Below are 16,794 nucleotides of genomic sequence, written 5' to 3' on the forward strand. Positions count from 1 at the left end.
TACACTTACTGGCAAACCAGGGTAGGGGGTGGGCCTGGTGGGGGTTATTGTGGGTCGCTCCAACCTAGGCTGCAGCTCCCGCTGGTTTATGTGAGGGCCAAGTATGTGCTGGGCAGAACTAGGCTGGACTGCAACACCCATTGGTTCCAGTGGAAGTCGGGAGTGAAAACAGAACCAACCCAGCAACTGCAACCACCAGCTGATTGGCGCGATGGACGGTGCCGGGCCCTGTACTTGTTAGCACATACAAGAAGTTTCTTTGGAGATCTTCCTAATCTAAATGCTGGACTCAAAACCCTAACGAAGAAAAGAGAGAAGACAGAACGGGTCAACCAACCATCTCAGCTATGATGGACTATGTCAATCAGTGGATTTTTCAAAGCCCTCATAGTGCTTGGAGTGGCAAGATTGACAACGATTCATAACTGTTGCAATATCAAAACCACTTGAGCAAGAACCTCAGCGCATGCCCTACATCCGGGACCTGGGGAGGGTGGGAAATTGGGTGGGCCTTCTCCCTTAAATAACCCCCTTTAAACATGAAGGTAACAATATGGAAAACATACTAGTATTATCCACTTTCATGTAGCCCTTGAACCTTCTTACCCTAATTAACTATGTAAAGAATGTCAAAATAAAAAAAAAAAGAATTTTACCCCCCCAAAAAAAATAAAATAAAATAAGTCTTTTAAAAAACAACTTATAAAAGTTTCTGACAATAAATATACAAACATCATCTTTATTGACAATGAATAAGAACACATTGTTTATAGGTAAGCAAAAACATGTGAAATGTACAACATTAAAACTTCTAATATTCGTGTTTGAATGCAAACATGTAATCAAGTTGAACCTCACGCATAAAGCGGGCATAGGATGGAGATGCAAAGGACCAGATTTCCCAGTAAAACTAATGTAGTGTAAATCCCTTCACACTACACTGCAAACTCAAGTCTCTGGAACCAGCACATAGCTCCTATTTAAATCATACTCATGAGTAAAAAAAGCATGTTCCAGGTGTCAAAGAGGCTGTGTGGAAAACACCAGATAGAAGCAAGAAGACAAAGAAGCATGGCCTTGTCTCTGTGAGAGGCCAGACAGAAGAACCATGGTCTGCAACAGATAAACCAAAGGTGTGGCAAAAATGCAGTCCTAACTTCCACTGGTCCTTAGCCATAGCATCAGAAAAATATATTTGTATATGTGTGTGTGTGTGTGTGTAACTATGTGCAGGGGCTTTCCAAAAGCTCATGAAAATTCACAGTATAGAAATACATCACACATGAAATTTCAATATTCAGGAAAACACATTTCTTAATCAAATTTCCCATGGATTTTTTGAGTTACTCTCATACACAAGTGTTTACACCCATTCACGTATATAATCCATACATATACATACAGTACTGATTGAAGCTTAACTACTTCATTTTCAATTGTATGTAGACGGTGAAGGGGGAGTTGGGAGTATACGTTCTCCTAAGCAGGTCCTTTGTGCGTATTCTTATTTAATCCTCACGACAACTTAAGAGAAAGGGATGAGTTATTTTCATTTTACATATAAAGAAAACTAGGACCCAGAATTAGTAGCCTTTCAAAGTCCCACAACTGCTAACTGGTGGTAGCAGATTTTTAAACTGAACTTTGGAATGCCCATGTTGAGCATTTTTATTTTGTTAGTTTAAACTGCCAAATGATTTTCTTTTCACTGAAGTATGTGGTATACTGAAAGCATTTTAATAGCTCTAAGTGTCAATATACAGTGACACCCTAGAGTCTGAACATTTTGTTGTGTTGACAGAAGATCATGGATAGGATGCAGGACAGAAGTAAAAATCTGACTATATTTTTCCATCATTATATAATTTTATGTAATACACAGGATATATAGAATATCCTACAATAGGTAGAATAAAAAATCGGGCCCGGCGTGGTGGAGCAAGTGGTTAAGGTCCTTGCCTTGCATGCCCGGGAACCCATATGGGCGCCGGTTCTATCCCAGCAGCCCCACTTCCCTTCCAGCTCCCTGCCTGTGGCCCGGGAAAGCAGTCGAGGACGGCCCAAAGCTTTGGGACCCTGCACCCGCGTGGGAGACCCAGAAGAGGCTCCTGGCTTTGGATTGGTATAGTATCGACCCGTTGCGCTCACTTGGGGAGTGAATCATAGGACGAAATATCTTCCTCTCTGTCTCTCCTCTCTGTATATTCGCCTTTCCAATAAAAAACTAATAAAAATAAATCTTTCAAAAAAAAGAATAATAAAAAATGACATTTGTGTAGTGTTTTGCTAAACCTTTATTTGAACTTTTTGTTTTTGTGTTTCCAGTCCTACCACCTTTCTGGTCCCCTTGCAACTTATGCTAATTTATTACTGTGATGTCATGCCTTGTCTGTCTTCTTTAGGGCTGCTCTAGGATAGAGACTAATTAGCATATGGAGAACAGCAGCAGCAACAACAATATGAGTAAACCTTAAGGGCAGAGAAATGGTAACTTCTTCATGGAGACCTGTTCATCCTCAAGTGAGCTGCTTGAGGCCTGTCCTGTGAACTGGTTTCCATAACTGACAGAAACATATGCCCAGGTGTCTCAGTGGCTTCACTTCTTCTTGACAGGAACCCTAGATACAATAACACACTGATCCAATCCACCAGCTTTCTAGACCCTTGGTATCTACGGAGTCTTTCCTTAAGGTGATACAGCACAATTTACAGAAAGCTGAGTGATGTAGAAAGTTTCCTGGACAGTTGTTCACAATAGAAAACCAAGGATTAATTCAATGCCAAGGATAAGCAAATAGGGACCTGATGAACAGTTCAGATTCTGGCCAACTCTACCTCTGGTAACTCCAGGAAAAACAACAAAAAAAGGGAAACTTAGGTAGGGCTCCACAGAACAGGGGTAACAAATACCACAACTCTGCGAGTAACATCATTCCTCTGACGACAACTAAATACAGCCTGGTTACGCTCATCACAGTAAGTGGTAGTTTTACATTCTCTGGAGAGCTGATGTCATGTATATGTCTGATGACTCAGAGACGAGCAACTCTGTGTCCTCCTCACGAGAAGGGTATATTATGAGCCATCAAGCTAACCTACCAAGTAACAATTCCTTTTGCAAGCTGAGGGGCTACAATAGGTCTCTAACAAGATCAGGAGATGGGGAAGCAACTTCCCAGTGTATATGGCCACCCTCTCTGGGACTGTATGAATTTTAGTGAATGAGTATTTGGGAGATTGAGACTTAAAATTCTGAGATCCCTGGATGGAAGTTTTAATAATTATCAAATCAACAGATGTAAGCACCAGCCTGTTTGTGGCTCAACAACTACATATTATGCAAATGAAATTAGATGCTTATATAATTGGGTCTCAAGGCATACAATAAGTTTCCATTTAAACACTCAGGTACCTCATACAGTGATAAACCCAACTTACTTTACTTCATACTCAGTAATTTTTCAGGGTTGATTTTCAACGTGAATCCTTTGATGTCTGATGAGGGATGAACTGCACTTAAAGCTTTTCCCACATTCATTACATCTAAAGGGCTTCTCTCCAGTATGAGTTCTCTGGTGTTGAATAAGAGCTGACGAATGAATGAAGGCTTTCCCACACTCACCACATTTGTAGGGTTTCTTTCCAATATGAATTCTTTGATGTTTAGCAAAATTTGAACTCCGACTGAATGTTTTCCCACATTCGTTACACTCGTAGGGTTTCTCTCCAGTATGAATTCTCTGATGCTGGACAAGATGTGTACTTTGACTAAATGTTTTTCCACATTCACTACATTCATACGGCTTTTCCCCAGTATGAACCCTCTGGTGCTTAGTAAGGGATGAGCAGTGGCTAAAGGCTTTCCCGCAATCCTGACATTTGTAGGGTTTCTCTCCAGTATGAGTTCTTTGATGTTTAATTAGTGCTGACGAGTGAATGAAGGCCTTATCACATTCATTGCACTCATAGGGCTTCACTCCAGTATGAATTAACTGATGCTGCACAAGATGTGTGCTTCGATTGAAACCTTTCCCACATTCACTGCATTCGTAAGGTCTCTCTCCAATGTGAATTCTCTGGTGGATCGCAAGGGATGCGCTTTCTGTGAAAGTCTTCTTGCATTGGTTGCATCCGAAGAGCATTCTAGTATGAGTTCTCTGATGCTTCGTTAGGTTCGCCCTGTGGCTAAAAGATTTCCCACATTCGTCACAGGAATAGGGTTTCTCTCCGGTATGGACTCTCTGGTGTCGAATAAGCACTGAATGGTAAGTGAAGAGTTCACCGCAGTCGTTACACTTATGAGGCTTCTTCTCTTTGTTGTAAGTTCTCTGCCTTTTCACTAGGTTTGATTTCTGCTTCAAGCGTTTTCCCAGTGTCTGGAAGGAACAGGTTCCTCTGAGCACTCTGTCTTGAGTGGCACGGACGGACTTTTGACTATAGTTTTCCCAGGGAACATCACGTTCAAGATCTCTTTCCTCAGGTGAGGTGTTCATGTGAGGGAACGCCTCTTTCAAGTGTCTCTCCTGACTTTCTTGCTGACTTTCTAACCAACTTTCACATTCTGCATCTGAGCCACTGTTCTTCGTCAGTCTCTCAATGATCGCAACCTGGCAGGACGATTCTTTGGAAAAATCTTGCGCTGAAGCGTAATCCTTGCTCTTGGCTCTTGGCTCCATGTCTGAAAGACATTGGAAATGCAAATTCCCTTCGTTTTCTGTGTTCAACAGAAAAGCAATTCTGTAACAGGTAAAAAGTTAATGAACGTGAAAAGCATGCCCTCACGCAGTAAGGGATGTGACTCATCAGATGATTTGTAAAGAGAAGGATGGAGGAAAACACTCAGTATAAGCAGAGAGAATGAACAGACTCCATCCAGGGTCACAAGATGGAAAAGATACCCAGAAATACAGGAAAAGGAGGACTGAACTTGAAGCAACATATCTGTTTATGAGCAGACATAGGACTACATCAGGTCAGAATGAGAGAATTAACTTCATATAACCCATCATGCTGCAATGAAAATCTGCAGGATTATCCCAGGGTATAGTTATGAGTCCTAAGTTCCCAGTCTTTCAATCCTGCCCACAGCAAACACACAACCCACTGGCAGTGCCATCTTCCTAACAATGCCTAACTATGTGCCTCATCTGAAACCTCCTACAGTCTCCCAAGATACACTGGCAAATATATGAAATGATATGCACACTGCTTTTTATTGCAACACTAACTCAGGTAGTAAAAGACTGGGAACGCTCCAAATGTTCCATTATAGATAAATGACTGAATAAACTACAGCATATACATACAACAGAATACTGTGAAACTTTTTAAAATGAAAAATCTTTGCATATTGGTATGAAATAATATCTAAATGAAAGAAGTATAATTGAGCATTTACAGTTGTGTGTGTGTAGAAAGAAAAGGAAGGAGAGACACAAGACTCTTCAAAAAGTTCACAGAAAATGTGTATTATGCAAAAGCCAACATATAGTTTTCAAATCTTGCTGCACTATAGTACTGGTGGGCCTGGTGCGGTAGCCTAGCAGCTATGCATGCACCATGATCCCAAATGGGAATTGGTTCTAATCCTGGTGGCCTCACTTCCCATCCAGCTCCCTGCTTGTGGCCAGGGAACGGCCCAAAGCCTTGGGACCCTGCACCCATGTGGGAGACCTGGATGAGGCTCCTGGCTCCTGGCTTTGGATCAGCTCAGCAGGGGCCACTGAAGCCAGTTGGGGAGTGAACAGTGGACAGAAGATCTTTGTATCTCCTCCTCTCTGTATATCTGCCTTTCCAATAAAAAGTAAATAAACCTTAAAAAAAAAAAAAGTATGATACTGCCATAAAGACAAGTACACCAGACAGCCCAGAAAGAAATCCAAGCATATCAAATAAACGGGAGTTATCGCAAATCAATGACAAAAGATTATTTAATAAATGATGCTGGACTGAAGTATAAGTGTGCTAAAAAAAGTAAGTATGATATTAAAATGTAGAATTTTATATGCCTAAGACATCTCAAAATAAAATTAGCTACAAGTTGGAGGGATCAATGTTTTGTGACTTCTGTTAATTGTCATATACTAACAGAAAAACTCTAATAAACTCTCATGTATTAACGTGAAGAACTCCAACAAACCAAGAAAAACATCTGCATAGCTCGTGTTTACAAAGGAGCAAAGGATATGAGGTAATTCAAAGACATGAAATGCCTAAATAGGCAACTAATATGGAATTCTCAAACTCCCTGTATTTAACACAGAAGTACAAACTGAAGCACATGGAAGAGCATTCTGTAACCACCAGACAGATGAAAATCAGAAATCTGGTAATATCCACTGTTGGCCAGGATGGCAGTAGGACCTTGGCAGTCCCTAATAACTAACTCGGCATCAAATTCCAGAAATTTCTCTTCTGTTACCTATGCTAAACAAACTCTCAAGGTGAATATAAGAAGCTTAATACATGTGGGCCCGGGGTAGTAGCCTAGCAGCTGAAGTCCTCGCCATGCATGCATTCCATATAAGCATGGGTTCCAATCCTTGCGGCCCCACTTCCCATCCAGCTCCCTGCTTGTGGCCTGGGAAAGCAGTCGAGGACGGCCCAAAGCCTTGGGACCCTGCACCCTCCCGGGAAACCCAGAAGAAGCTCCTGGCTCCTGGCTTCAAATTGGTTCAGTTCCAGTCATTGTGGCCACTTAGGGAGAGAATCATCGGACAGAAGATCCTCCTCTCTGTCTCTCCTCCTCTCTGTATATCTGACCTTCCAACAAAAAAAAAACACAATAAAATTAAATCTTAAAAAACAGGAAGCTAATAGATGAATGATCATTGCTGTTTTCAAAGCAAAGAAGAAAAAAACTGGACTAACTCCGTAACGGATAAAATGACACGTGTTAACACAGCTTAATATTAAAGGTAAAAAAAGACTACAGAAGGAAAAAATGGAGGCAACCGTACATAGGTATTTCTGTATCTATGCACACAAGGGAGTAGTTCACCTCTTTCAATATATGGTGCTGTTTCTAGGAGCAAAGCAGAATACAAAGACTTTACCTGAGTCTAATATTTTTCTTTCTAAAATAAATAAACACTCCTAAGAATGTCTCAAATGAAGACAGGCAGCATTCAGTGTTGGTAAACGTGGAGCAGCTAGCGTTGACACATTGTGGTGTTGGGAACATAACTGGAGTGATGACTTTCGAAATCTTTTAGGGATGTTGACTGAAAATGAACACCCACCTACCTTATCGCTCAAAAACTCTAAGTGTATTATACATGCAATAGGAGTACGTGTTCATGAAAACACAAGCAAAGAATGCACAGGGCAGTACTGTCAGGCACCAACAGGAAAGCAGCCAAATGGCCATCTTCCAGTGTATAAGTCGCTATACTGACATAAGGGAAACGTGTATAGCATCGAGAATGCGTGACTGGCACAGCAAGCATGGGTTTCATAGTTTAACGTTCAGCGAAGGAAGTCGGACACAAGAAAAGATGTACCACGGCTTAAGTTCAAGAGCACATCACATGAATCTACGGTGTTCCGCGTTGGGCTAAGGTCACTCGTGGGAGGGGAGAGAGAACGGTCACAGGTGTCTGATGTTGTTTTCTGGTTCTGGCCACTGATACCTCACTGTGTTCAGTTTGTGCAAACTCATAGCACTGTAGAGTTATGGTAACATCGCAGGAGAGAGGGAAGAAAGAAATATTAACATGTCTTTAATCTTGGTGATGGGTACAACATGAGTGCTTCTCTATTTTCTGAGCTTCCGCATGCGTTTAAAATAATTTGCAATTTCAAATATTTTTAAAAACAAGGGCACGTTTATCGATCTAGTGTTGTTCCTCGGGCAGTGACAATGTCACTTCCCCACTGAGCTGCTGGGTGCCGGTTCTGCAGACTCCCACCTCTCACTCACCTGGACAGCTGCCCCCAGAGGCCTTCCTCTCCAGCTTCAGCACTTCTCTTCCATTCTCCAAGCTGTAGCTCTCAGGCCTGGAAATCGGAAGCCCTGTTTATGACAAAAGGAAAGAAATGGGTTCGAACCGTCTGCGGTATACACACACACACACACACACACCCCTGCAGTGTAAGCTTCAACCCTGGACATGCAGAGGGCACATTATCACGGAAAGATTTGCAGTAACTGGCCCCGCTAGGGAGGCACTACACTGGATTTGCACACCTTTTCACTGTGTGAGGAAATTCCAGAGAGAGAGAGAGTATTAATCCTTATCTCAGGAAAGAGAATGGAAAAAGTGGGACCCCCATTGGCAGCGCGACAGAATGCAACTGCCACGGCGGTTTGCCTGGATTTTCACTCCCTTATTCTTCAAGTGTTAGAAGTTCCTGAGGGGATTTGCTACAGGGGGCTTGGGAGGGGGTTGCCCTCATGCAAACATATGCATATGTGTATACACACACACACACACACACACACACACACACACACACACACACACACACACGCCATCCATGGGCCTGAGCTTCCCTGGCTTTTCTGGCCCCAGTGGTGGGCACTGACCCCACATGCAGGTAATTTTGTGTTTCTGTTCAGCTAACAGGTGGAATGACACAGAGCCCTGTGGGCCGCCAATGAGGCCACCGATGACCACCTGTCTGCCACATGGGGCGACAGATCTCAAGAATAAAACGGGGAGGGAAGCCCGGCCAAATCACTAAAAACAGATAAAAGAAATCCTGATGAAATGTTCCACTCTCTGAAGCAAGATGCGGGTTTCGTTTCTGCCACCTGAGTCCTGATTCAGAACAAGCAAACCCATGTCGCCAAGAAGCTAAGGCGGAAACAGAGCTCTCTGGAGGTCCGCGAGAACCTTCTGGCTGCTGAGTGAGGAGGCGAGGGCGCCGTTGTTCTTACACAGCGAGACCAGGTTCCGGTAGTTCTCCAGCATCACGGCCCTCTGCACCGGATCCAGCTTCCCCCACTCTTCTGGCGTGAAGTCCATGGCCACGTCCTTGAATGTCACCGTTGCCTGGGACACAAAGCATACCTTTGTTCACCGTCTTTCACGGGAAGGCCTCTTTTTCATCCCCCCACCTCCGTTTCTTCTGGCCCATGGTACAAAGACACTCAACAGGGAAAGCAGCTGTGCTAAGTGATGGGTCTTCTAACAGTTATTCAGGTTACAAATCGGAAGTCACCCTGCTAAACTCAGAGGCAAAATTTCATGCTTTTTTTTTTAAGATTTATTTCATTTTTATTGGAAAGGCGGATATACAGAGAGGAAGATCTTCCGTCCGATGATTCCCTCCCCAAGTGAGCACAATGGCCAAAGCTATGCTGATCCAAAGCCAGGAGCCTCTTCCGGGCCTCCCACGTGGGTGCAGGGTCCCAAAGCTTTGGGCCGTCCTCGACTGCTTTCCCGGGCCACAAGCAGGGAGCTGGATGGGAAGCAGGGCTGCTGGGATTAGAACCGGCACCCATATGGGATCCCGGGGTGTGCAAGGTGAGGACCTTAACCACTGCGCCACCGCACCTGGCCCAAAACTTCATGCTTTTAACAATGAAAGATGACAGTCTTCCTGAAGAATAAAGTATTTTTTAAAAATATTTATTTATTTTTATTGGAAAGGTAGATTTACAGAGAGAAGGAGAGACAGAAAGGTCTCCGTCTGTTGGCTCACTCCCCAAGTGGCCACAACGACCGGAGCTGAGCTGATCTGAAGCCAGGAGCCAGAAGTTTCTCTCAGTTCTCCCACCCACGCGCAGGGTCCCAAGGCTTTGGGCCGTCCTTGACTGCTTTCCCAGGCCAGAAGCAGGGAGCTGGATGGGAAGTGGAGCAACCGGGACATAAACCTGTATCCATGTGGGATCCTGGCGTGTGAGTTAGGGATTTAGCCAGTGAGCCATCATGCTGGAGAATAAAGCATTAAGGTCGGAGTTGGGGTGGCCTTTAGTCCAGCTGTTAGGCTCCTGGTTGGGATGCTTGCCTTCCTGGTCAGAATGCCTCAGTTCAAATCCTGGTTCTGTTCCCAATTCTAGCTTCTTAATGTCCACTCTGGGAGACAGGTGCATGATGGGCAAGCTAGCTGGATCCCTGCAACCCACTGAGCTCTAGGCTCAGGCCTGGCTTACCCCAGCCAGAGAACAAGGCGATGGGATGCAGATCTCAGCCTCTCAGACAAAATTAAAGCAAACAAACAATCACTGCCAAAACCTCACCACAATGTGGTTTGGTAAACTGGACAAAATATAAGCAGAGTGTGTGTGTATGGGGTGGGGTCTAAACTAAACTATATTTGCATGATTCCCATAACTCATGAATAAAAGGCTGAAGAATCAGCCTCAATCCAACCAGAAGATGAACTGCAATATATGAGCTGTGAATGGAGAAGTAAAGGAGGAAAAAGGCCAACGAGCACCAAATTCAGCCGACCTTGGAATTCAAGGCAAAAAATCAGTAAACTGGAAAATGACTGCAACAGATTAAGAGCAAGGATACAAGTAAATGTTTATGTACCACGTATCATAATATTGCACGTCTACAAGACATGCCTATTACAAAAGCTATAAGGATTTAGACACACATCAGTATGCAACACGCCATTTAAATAAAGCCATAAAAATAGGAATAATAATCCAAGGCTGATGGAATAAATATGTATCAAATGCTGTAACTGGATAAACAAATCTCTCTGTTCAAATATTCAAGAGGCATTAGCAAAAAAGCAACAAAGTAAATTTCAATAAAATCCAAAAGAATGAGTAACTAAAAAAAATTAAAATGAAGCAAAAATTCAAAAATGAATGTTAAATGACTAAAACTATGCTGAGAGAAACGCACAGCTTTAAGCACTCCAATGTTACTAAACAAGGAAGCTGAGCAAATGGATCAAGTTAGAAAAAGAACATGGACACAGCACAATTTCAAAAACAGAAAAATAAGACAGCTGGAAATTCTGAATAAGGTCCACAGGTTAGAGCATCATGGTTAGAATCAAGTAAAATGTTAGCTTTTGGAAAAGCCGGATGAGTCACCTACAGAAATGTTTGTATTATTTGCAGCATTTCTTTTGCCTAAAATTATCTCATAGTCAAGTTTACAAAAATGGAAATAACCTGTGATTTCACCTTAAAACATGCATCGTTTGAAAATAAAACGAAATGTGAAGTCACTAAGTAGCCACCACATAGAAAAGATGTTTTAAGGTAAAAAGATCTTGATTCTGGAATGCACACACATAACTAAACCAACGCTCAGTGGACACACAGCAAATAATTGCTGGACACACAGCAAATAATCAGGACCAGAAAAATACAAGCCATTGCACCGAATTTAGGAGAAATAGCCAAGGAGAAACAGTGAAACCATAGGGAAACAGGATGCTGAAAACCACACGGCAGGAAGAACTTGAAACACACATATTAAATATGAATGAGTAAATTTCCTTATTAAAAGGTTGGCTTTGGGGCCTGGCACGGTGGCGCAGTGGTTAAGGTCCTCGCCTTGCACACTCGGGATCCCAAATGGGCGCCGGTCCTATCCCGGCAGCCCTGCTTCCCTTCCAGCTCCCTGCTTGTGGCCCGGAAAAGCAGTCGAGGACAGCCCAAAGCTTTGGGACCCTGCACCCGTGTGGGAGACCTGGAGGAGGCTCCTGGCTTTGGATTGGCATAGCATCGGCCGTTGCGCTCACTTGGGGAGTGAATCATCGGACGGAAGATCTTCCTCTCTGTCTCTCCTCTCTGTATATCTGCCTTTCCAATAAAAAAATAATAAAAATAAATCTTTAAAAAAAAAGAAACTCTGTTGGCTTAAGACAGTTTCAGTTTTCATGCAAGCGACTAATAATTGAAACAAATGAAAAAAACACTTATTTTGCAGGCTAGTATAGTGGCATAACACGCTAATCCTCTACCTGCAGTACTAGCAGCCCATACGGATGCTGGTATGAATCCTGGCTGCTCCACTTCTAATCCAGGTTCCTGCTAATCACCTGGGAAAGCAGGGGAGGATGTCTAAGTCCTTGGACCCTTGGGCCCTTGGACCCATGTGGGATACCCAGAAAGAAGACAGCCTCAGATCAGCTCAGCTCTCACCTTTATGGCCATGTGGGGAGCGAACCAGCGGATGGAAGACCCCTTTCTGTGTTTTTCTTTCTCTTTCTAAAAAGTATACCTTTCAAGTAAAAATAAATTTTACAAAAATCTTATTACTTTTTTTAATTTGAAAGACAAAGCCACAGAGAGTGAGAAGGGGAGAAGAGACTGAGCGAGCACGCACTGAGACCTCCCACGCACTGGTTAACTTCTGAAACGGTTACAGCAGTCAGTGCCGAGCCAGGAATTCTATCCAGGTCGGCCACGTGGGGGTGGGAGGGCAAGCACAGGACAGGAAGCCGGGCTGGAAATGGAACAGCCTGGACTCTGACTAGCGCTCCGACACGCTGACATTCCGAGTAGACGCTTCACCTGCCGTGTCACAAGATGAGCCCCGACAATTCTGAATGTTGGCGACGCCTGCCTGCTGCTGGGGAGAACGCCAACACTGCAGACACACTCCTTGAGCATCCTGCATCTCACAGGGCTGGATTCTGGCTGGCTGCAACCTCTGACTCCTCCCAGGCCTCCTCTCCCGGCATTCTTTTCAACTAGCTGAACAATTACTTTTATAACCCCATCAGCCTAAATTCCTACACAGTCATTCGGATGTGATATTATTTCCCTATAGCGAAGCAAGACTTTTAAGATTTACTTTATTTTTTATTGCAAAGTCAGATATATACAGAGAGGAGGAGAGACAGAGAGGAAGATCTTCCATCTGATGAGTCACTCCCCAAGCGGCCCAAATGGCCACAACTGAGCCAGTATGAAGCCAGGATCCAGGAACTTCTTCCGGGTCTCCCACATGGGTGCAGGGTCTCAAGATTTTGAGCTGTCCTCAACTGATTTCCCAAGCCACAAGCAGGGAGCTGGATGGGAAGTGAGGCCGCCAGGATTAGAATTGGCGCTCATATACGATCCCAGCACGTTCAAGGCCAGGACTTTAGCCGCTAGGCTACCGCATCGGGCTGGAGAAACACGTCTTAAGTGACATGCCCCATTTCCCACATGACCAAACACAGAAACGAGTGGAATAGGCAAGAAGAGGAAAACGCTCCCTACCTGCCTGCCAAAGCCTAACAAACACAGATGCATAAGAGAAGTACTAGTTTACGTAGGAAGCATCTTCTCCTGAGCTGTCTGTCGTGTTCCGAGTGGGCTCTCAGAACTCAAGAAATGCCACGTCATGCAGTGTACCTGCCCCCTAGACGCGCAGCTCACCTGGGATGTGGCGGTGAGGCGCAGGGCTGCCACCTCGCCCTCTTCCGAACTCTCCTCCTGGGAAACGGGGGACACCTGGGGACACAGACCTGCAGGCAGGAAAGCAGTGACCGCGGGGCTTCGATCTACCTCGTCCTCAGGACTGCAAATCTAAGAACCCCAAATCACCCCGCCGCCTCCCAGGAACCACGGAGATGTCCCTGCTCTGTGGGGTTTATAGTTAACACATCCTGGCACTCTCCGGAAATTAGCTCCTTCCCAAGGGTAAATACTGGAGAAGTTTGGCTCTCAAAAATTCTTGTACGTGCTTAGTTAAAACACAGACTGCTGAATCCCAGCAACCATTTTTTAACGGCTGAGTCTGAGGTGTTTATCAAGTATAGAAGATGGGAGAGAAATACATGGCAGAGGTCCCACGCCAAACGTCACGTAACGTTGGTCTAGGCCGATCAGGCAAATTCAAAGTTGGTGATCAACTTTCATGTCTCTTTTCTTGTATGTTCAAGAACAACAAAATGTAGTATGGAAATCGCAGGGCGATTGCAGGGATAAAGCGGAGAACAGGTGTGGGGCAGTATTTCTGCCAAGCATGAAGCTGAATTCTGAGACCAAGAAATGGAGATGAGGATGGGACCCCAACTGAGGAAAACGCTAAGTAGCCTCATTGAGGATCCTGGGCTCGCGCCTCTGCAGCTCAACCTTTCGTTTTTTGGGTGGTTTTCAAGGGTGGACCTACACCTGCAAGGGGGTGAGGTTCCCTATCAAGCCCCGCAGACTAAGTGACAGCCCATTCAGCCAAGAACCACCTCCCCGCCCCACGCCACCATATTTTCCCCCTTTCCACAGTAGAACTGTGCCCTCGCACAAGTTCACGGCCAGCAATCTTACCTCCCGGCTCCGGCATTTCGGCCACTTCTGGCTCCATGACCACCACCTCCTCCATGTCTTGAGGATTTTGCTCTTCACCCCCTCCTCTACTGCCCCGGGACTCTCTGGGCCCAAGCCCACGGGGGTCCCGCGGTCCTGCCCACCCAGCCTTCCGTCTGAAGGATGTGCAGAAAAGGTCACGGTCAGGTCCGGATGGTGCCCGCCTCACCGGGGAGCTTGCTTCGGTGCCCCGCGGTGGAAGCCTGGACACCAGAGAGGAGAAAGCATGGCTCGGGATGGGTCCCTCCACCCGTGCCCACCGTTCTAGAGCTGTCTGCGGGGGCACAAGGGGGAACCCGAGTGCCTGGAAGAAGCGGGGTGCTGAGGCCGCCCCCCGAGGTGCAAGGGGCGTAAGACCCATGCTGCCCTGCTCCGGGCACTCGCCCAAGACCCGCGACGCCCCCGCCCTGGCACCCCGAGTTCCGGAGTCGGGGTGCGAGGCGTGTGTGTGTGTGTGTGTGTGTGTGTGTGTGTGTGTGTGTTGGCGGAGGGGAGGCGGCTCGGGGCCTGTCCTCTAGCCCCTTTCCCAAGATGTCAGCTCCAGTCCCGACTCCTGACGGAGCTACCTGCTGTCCAGTCCACCGCGAAACCCGCCCCACCAACTCACCTCCCATCCCGGGCCTGACAAAGGCTACCAACTTCTGGGAGCCAGCTGCGACTCGCGCATGCGTGAGGAGCCGCGGCGCGGGGCTGGCGGCCCTTTCACCGCGCCGAACTACAGTTCCCAGAAGGCCCCGCGCGCCCCGCCCAGACTCCCGTTCCTCCGCAGGTGGGCGCGGGTGGGAGCCTCTCAGGACTCCGGAAGGAGCGCTGTCTCTCGCGAGAGTGATGGGCGGCGTAGGAAATCCGGAGACTTGGTCCTACTTTTTGGGCTTTGCACGCGACCTCGCAACACGGCCCTTCGCACTGTGGAGTTCAACCCAAATTACTCTGAAGCGGTGTGTTTTTAGATGCAGGGGTCTTGGTTGCAGACTTAATCCGATGTCCTTGCATCCGTAGGCGACCCGAAATGCTAAAAATTTCATCTAGGTGAGCTTAGCTGAAGAGATGGGTTCTTTGGAGGAGTAAAAAATTAGTTTAAACCAATTTAAAACCGATGTTTTCTCAAGGGACCCGCGTCTCTGATCGCCTCGCTTGCCCTCTGGTCTCAGTGAACGGTACTGCCGCCCACACTCTGCTTGCACGAACCAGAATCAGAGTGTTTTTCGTCTTGCTAGATTTTTCTAAACCGCCGAAGCCCTAATTGTCTTAAATCTGGATTAACTCTTCAATTTGCCCACCTCTGGTTTTCTGGGGCCACCGTCAACTCGTTAGGGTTCTAGACCCCATCTACCGAATGGGTTCCTTGAAGTCCGGTTTTCTCTCCCATGCTTTTTGGATGCTGAGCACTCCCAGGTAGGAATGTGTCGTGAGAACCATGACAGCAAATGGCAGGGGACCAGATGGGCTGTGCTCAGACCCTCTCCTGCAGCGACTCGGAGGTGATAAATGTGTGCTGTTATTATAGTGTGTGGTACCATATTGCAGAAGAAGACAACATAGCAGTCTTAAAATATATATATATGTGTGTATTTATTTATGTTTGAAAGCTTTACAGAGAGAAGGAAGGAAAGCGAGCGAGAGAGAGAGAGATTCCATCCTCTGATTCATTCCCCAAATGGCTACAATGGCCAGAGCTGAGGTGATCCAAAGTGATCCAGGAGCTTCCTTATGGCCTCCCACTTGGGTGTAGGGGGCCCAAAGTCTTGGTAAAATCTCTGTTGCCTTCCCAGGCCACAAGCAGGGAACTGGATGGGAAGTGGAGCAGCTGGGACTGGAACCCAAGTGGGGTGCCTGCGGTGCAGGCTGAGGCTTAATTTCCATAGCGGCCTCCTCCAGTGACACAGCATTCTAACATGAAATAATGACCTTCTTTTCTGTAGCTGCAATGGAGCGCGCGTGAGGAGATGGGGTGCATTTTAGGGTTTTATTGTGCTGCTTCCTGTTCCCCTAATTGACCTGTAGTTTGTATCCTGCCTCATGAGTTGAAGGAGGAGTGAGAAGCAACTCAGGGCTTGGAGATGATGAGTTCACAAGGGAGAATATGTGAGAATTCTGCTGCTGCAAGGGAAAACACTAAACTGAACAACCGCTGGCAGAGTCAGCTAGTTAAGAAGCTATCCTAGGGGCAACGCAATAGATCAACCGGCTGCTCTTCCACCTTGCATCCCATCGGGACATCCATTCATGTCCTGGCTGCTCCACTTACCTGCCAGGTCTCTGCTTATGGCATGGAAAAGTAGTAGAGGACAGAGGCTTGGGACCCTACACTCATGTGGGAGATCTTGAGGAGACTCCTGGCTCCCAGATTCAGATCAGCTCAGCTCCAGCCATTGTGGCCATTTGGGGAGTGAACCAGCGACTGGAAGATCTTTCTCTCTGTCTCTCCTCTCTGTAAACCTGCCTTTCCAGTAACTCTAAAAATAAGTATTAAAAATATCCTAGAAGTGAAAATATATAAGATCATGTCATAAAAGCAAAAACAAGTGGCCAACACAGGAACAGTGGGTAAGATCGCCACCTGTTACGTGGGTATCATTTTG

General features: G+C 45.9%; 1 protein-coding gene across 1 annotated transcript; it reads right to left on the minus strand.

Moving 5' to 3' along the window:
- Positions 1–2,864: 2,864 nt before the first annotated feature.
- On the minus strand, positions 2,865–14,452 carry ZNF286A (zinc finger protein 286A). The gene is made up of 5 exons (XM_041001435.1): positions 14,174–14,452; positions 13,286–13,374; positions 8,882–8,996; positions 7,922–8,014; positions 2,865–4,678 (listed from the first exon to the last, which is right to left on the minus strand). The coding sequence occupies exons 1-5, from the start codon at positions 14,226–14,228 to the stop codon at positions 3,462–3,464; spliced, it is 1,569 nt and encodes a 522-aa protein (XP_040857369.1). The 5' UTR covers positions 14,229–14,452; the 3' UTR covers positions 2,865–3,461.
- Positions 14,453–16,794: the final 2,342 nt, after the last annotated feature.

Source organism: Ochotona curzoniae, unplaced genomic scaffold (genome assembly GCF_017591425.1).
Source record: "Ochotona curzoniae isolate NIBS_2020 unplaced genomic scaffold, NIBS_Ocur_1.0 scaffold_2453, whole genome shotgun sequence".
Classification (NCBI taxonomy): Eukaryota; Metazoa; Chordata; class Mammalia; order Lagomorpha; family Ochotonidae; genus Ochotona; species Ochotona curzoniae.

What these genes read in the sequence shown, in the direction of transcription:
- ZNF286A (XM_041001435.1), bottom strand. Translation starts at nt 14,228, where the DNA reads ATGGAGGAGGTGGTGGTCATGGAGCCAGAAGTGGCCGAAATGCCGGAG. An exon ending in CCGGAACCTGGTCTCGCTGT is followed by an intron (nt 8,015 to 8,881) that starts GTAAGAACAACG and finishes TGTCATAAACAG; the next exon opens with GGCTTCCGATTTCCAGGCCT. An exon ending in CTCTGGGGGCAGCTGTCCAG is followed by an intron (nt 4,679 to 7,921) that starts GTGAGTGAGAGG and finishes AATGTCTTTCAG; the next exon opens with ACATGGAGCCAAGAGCCAAG.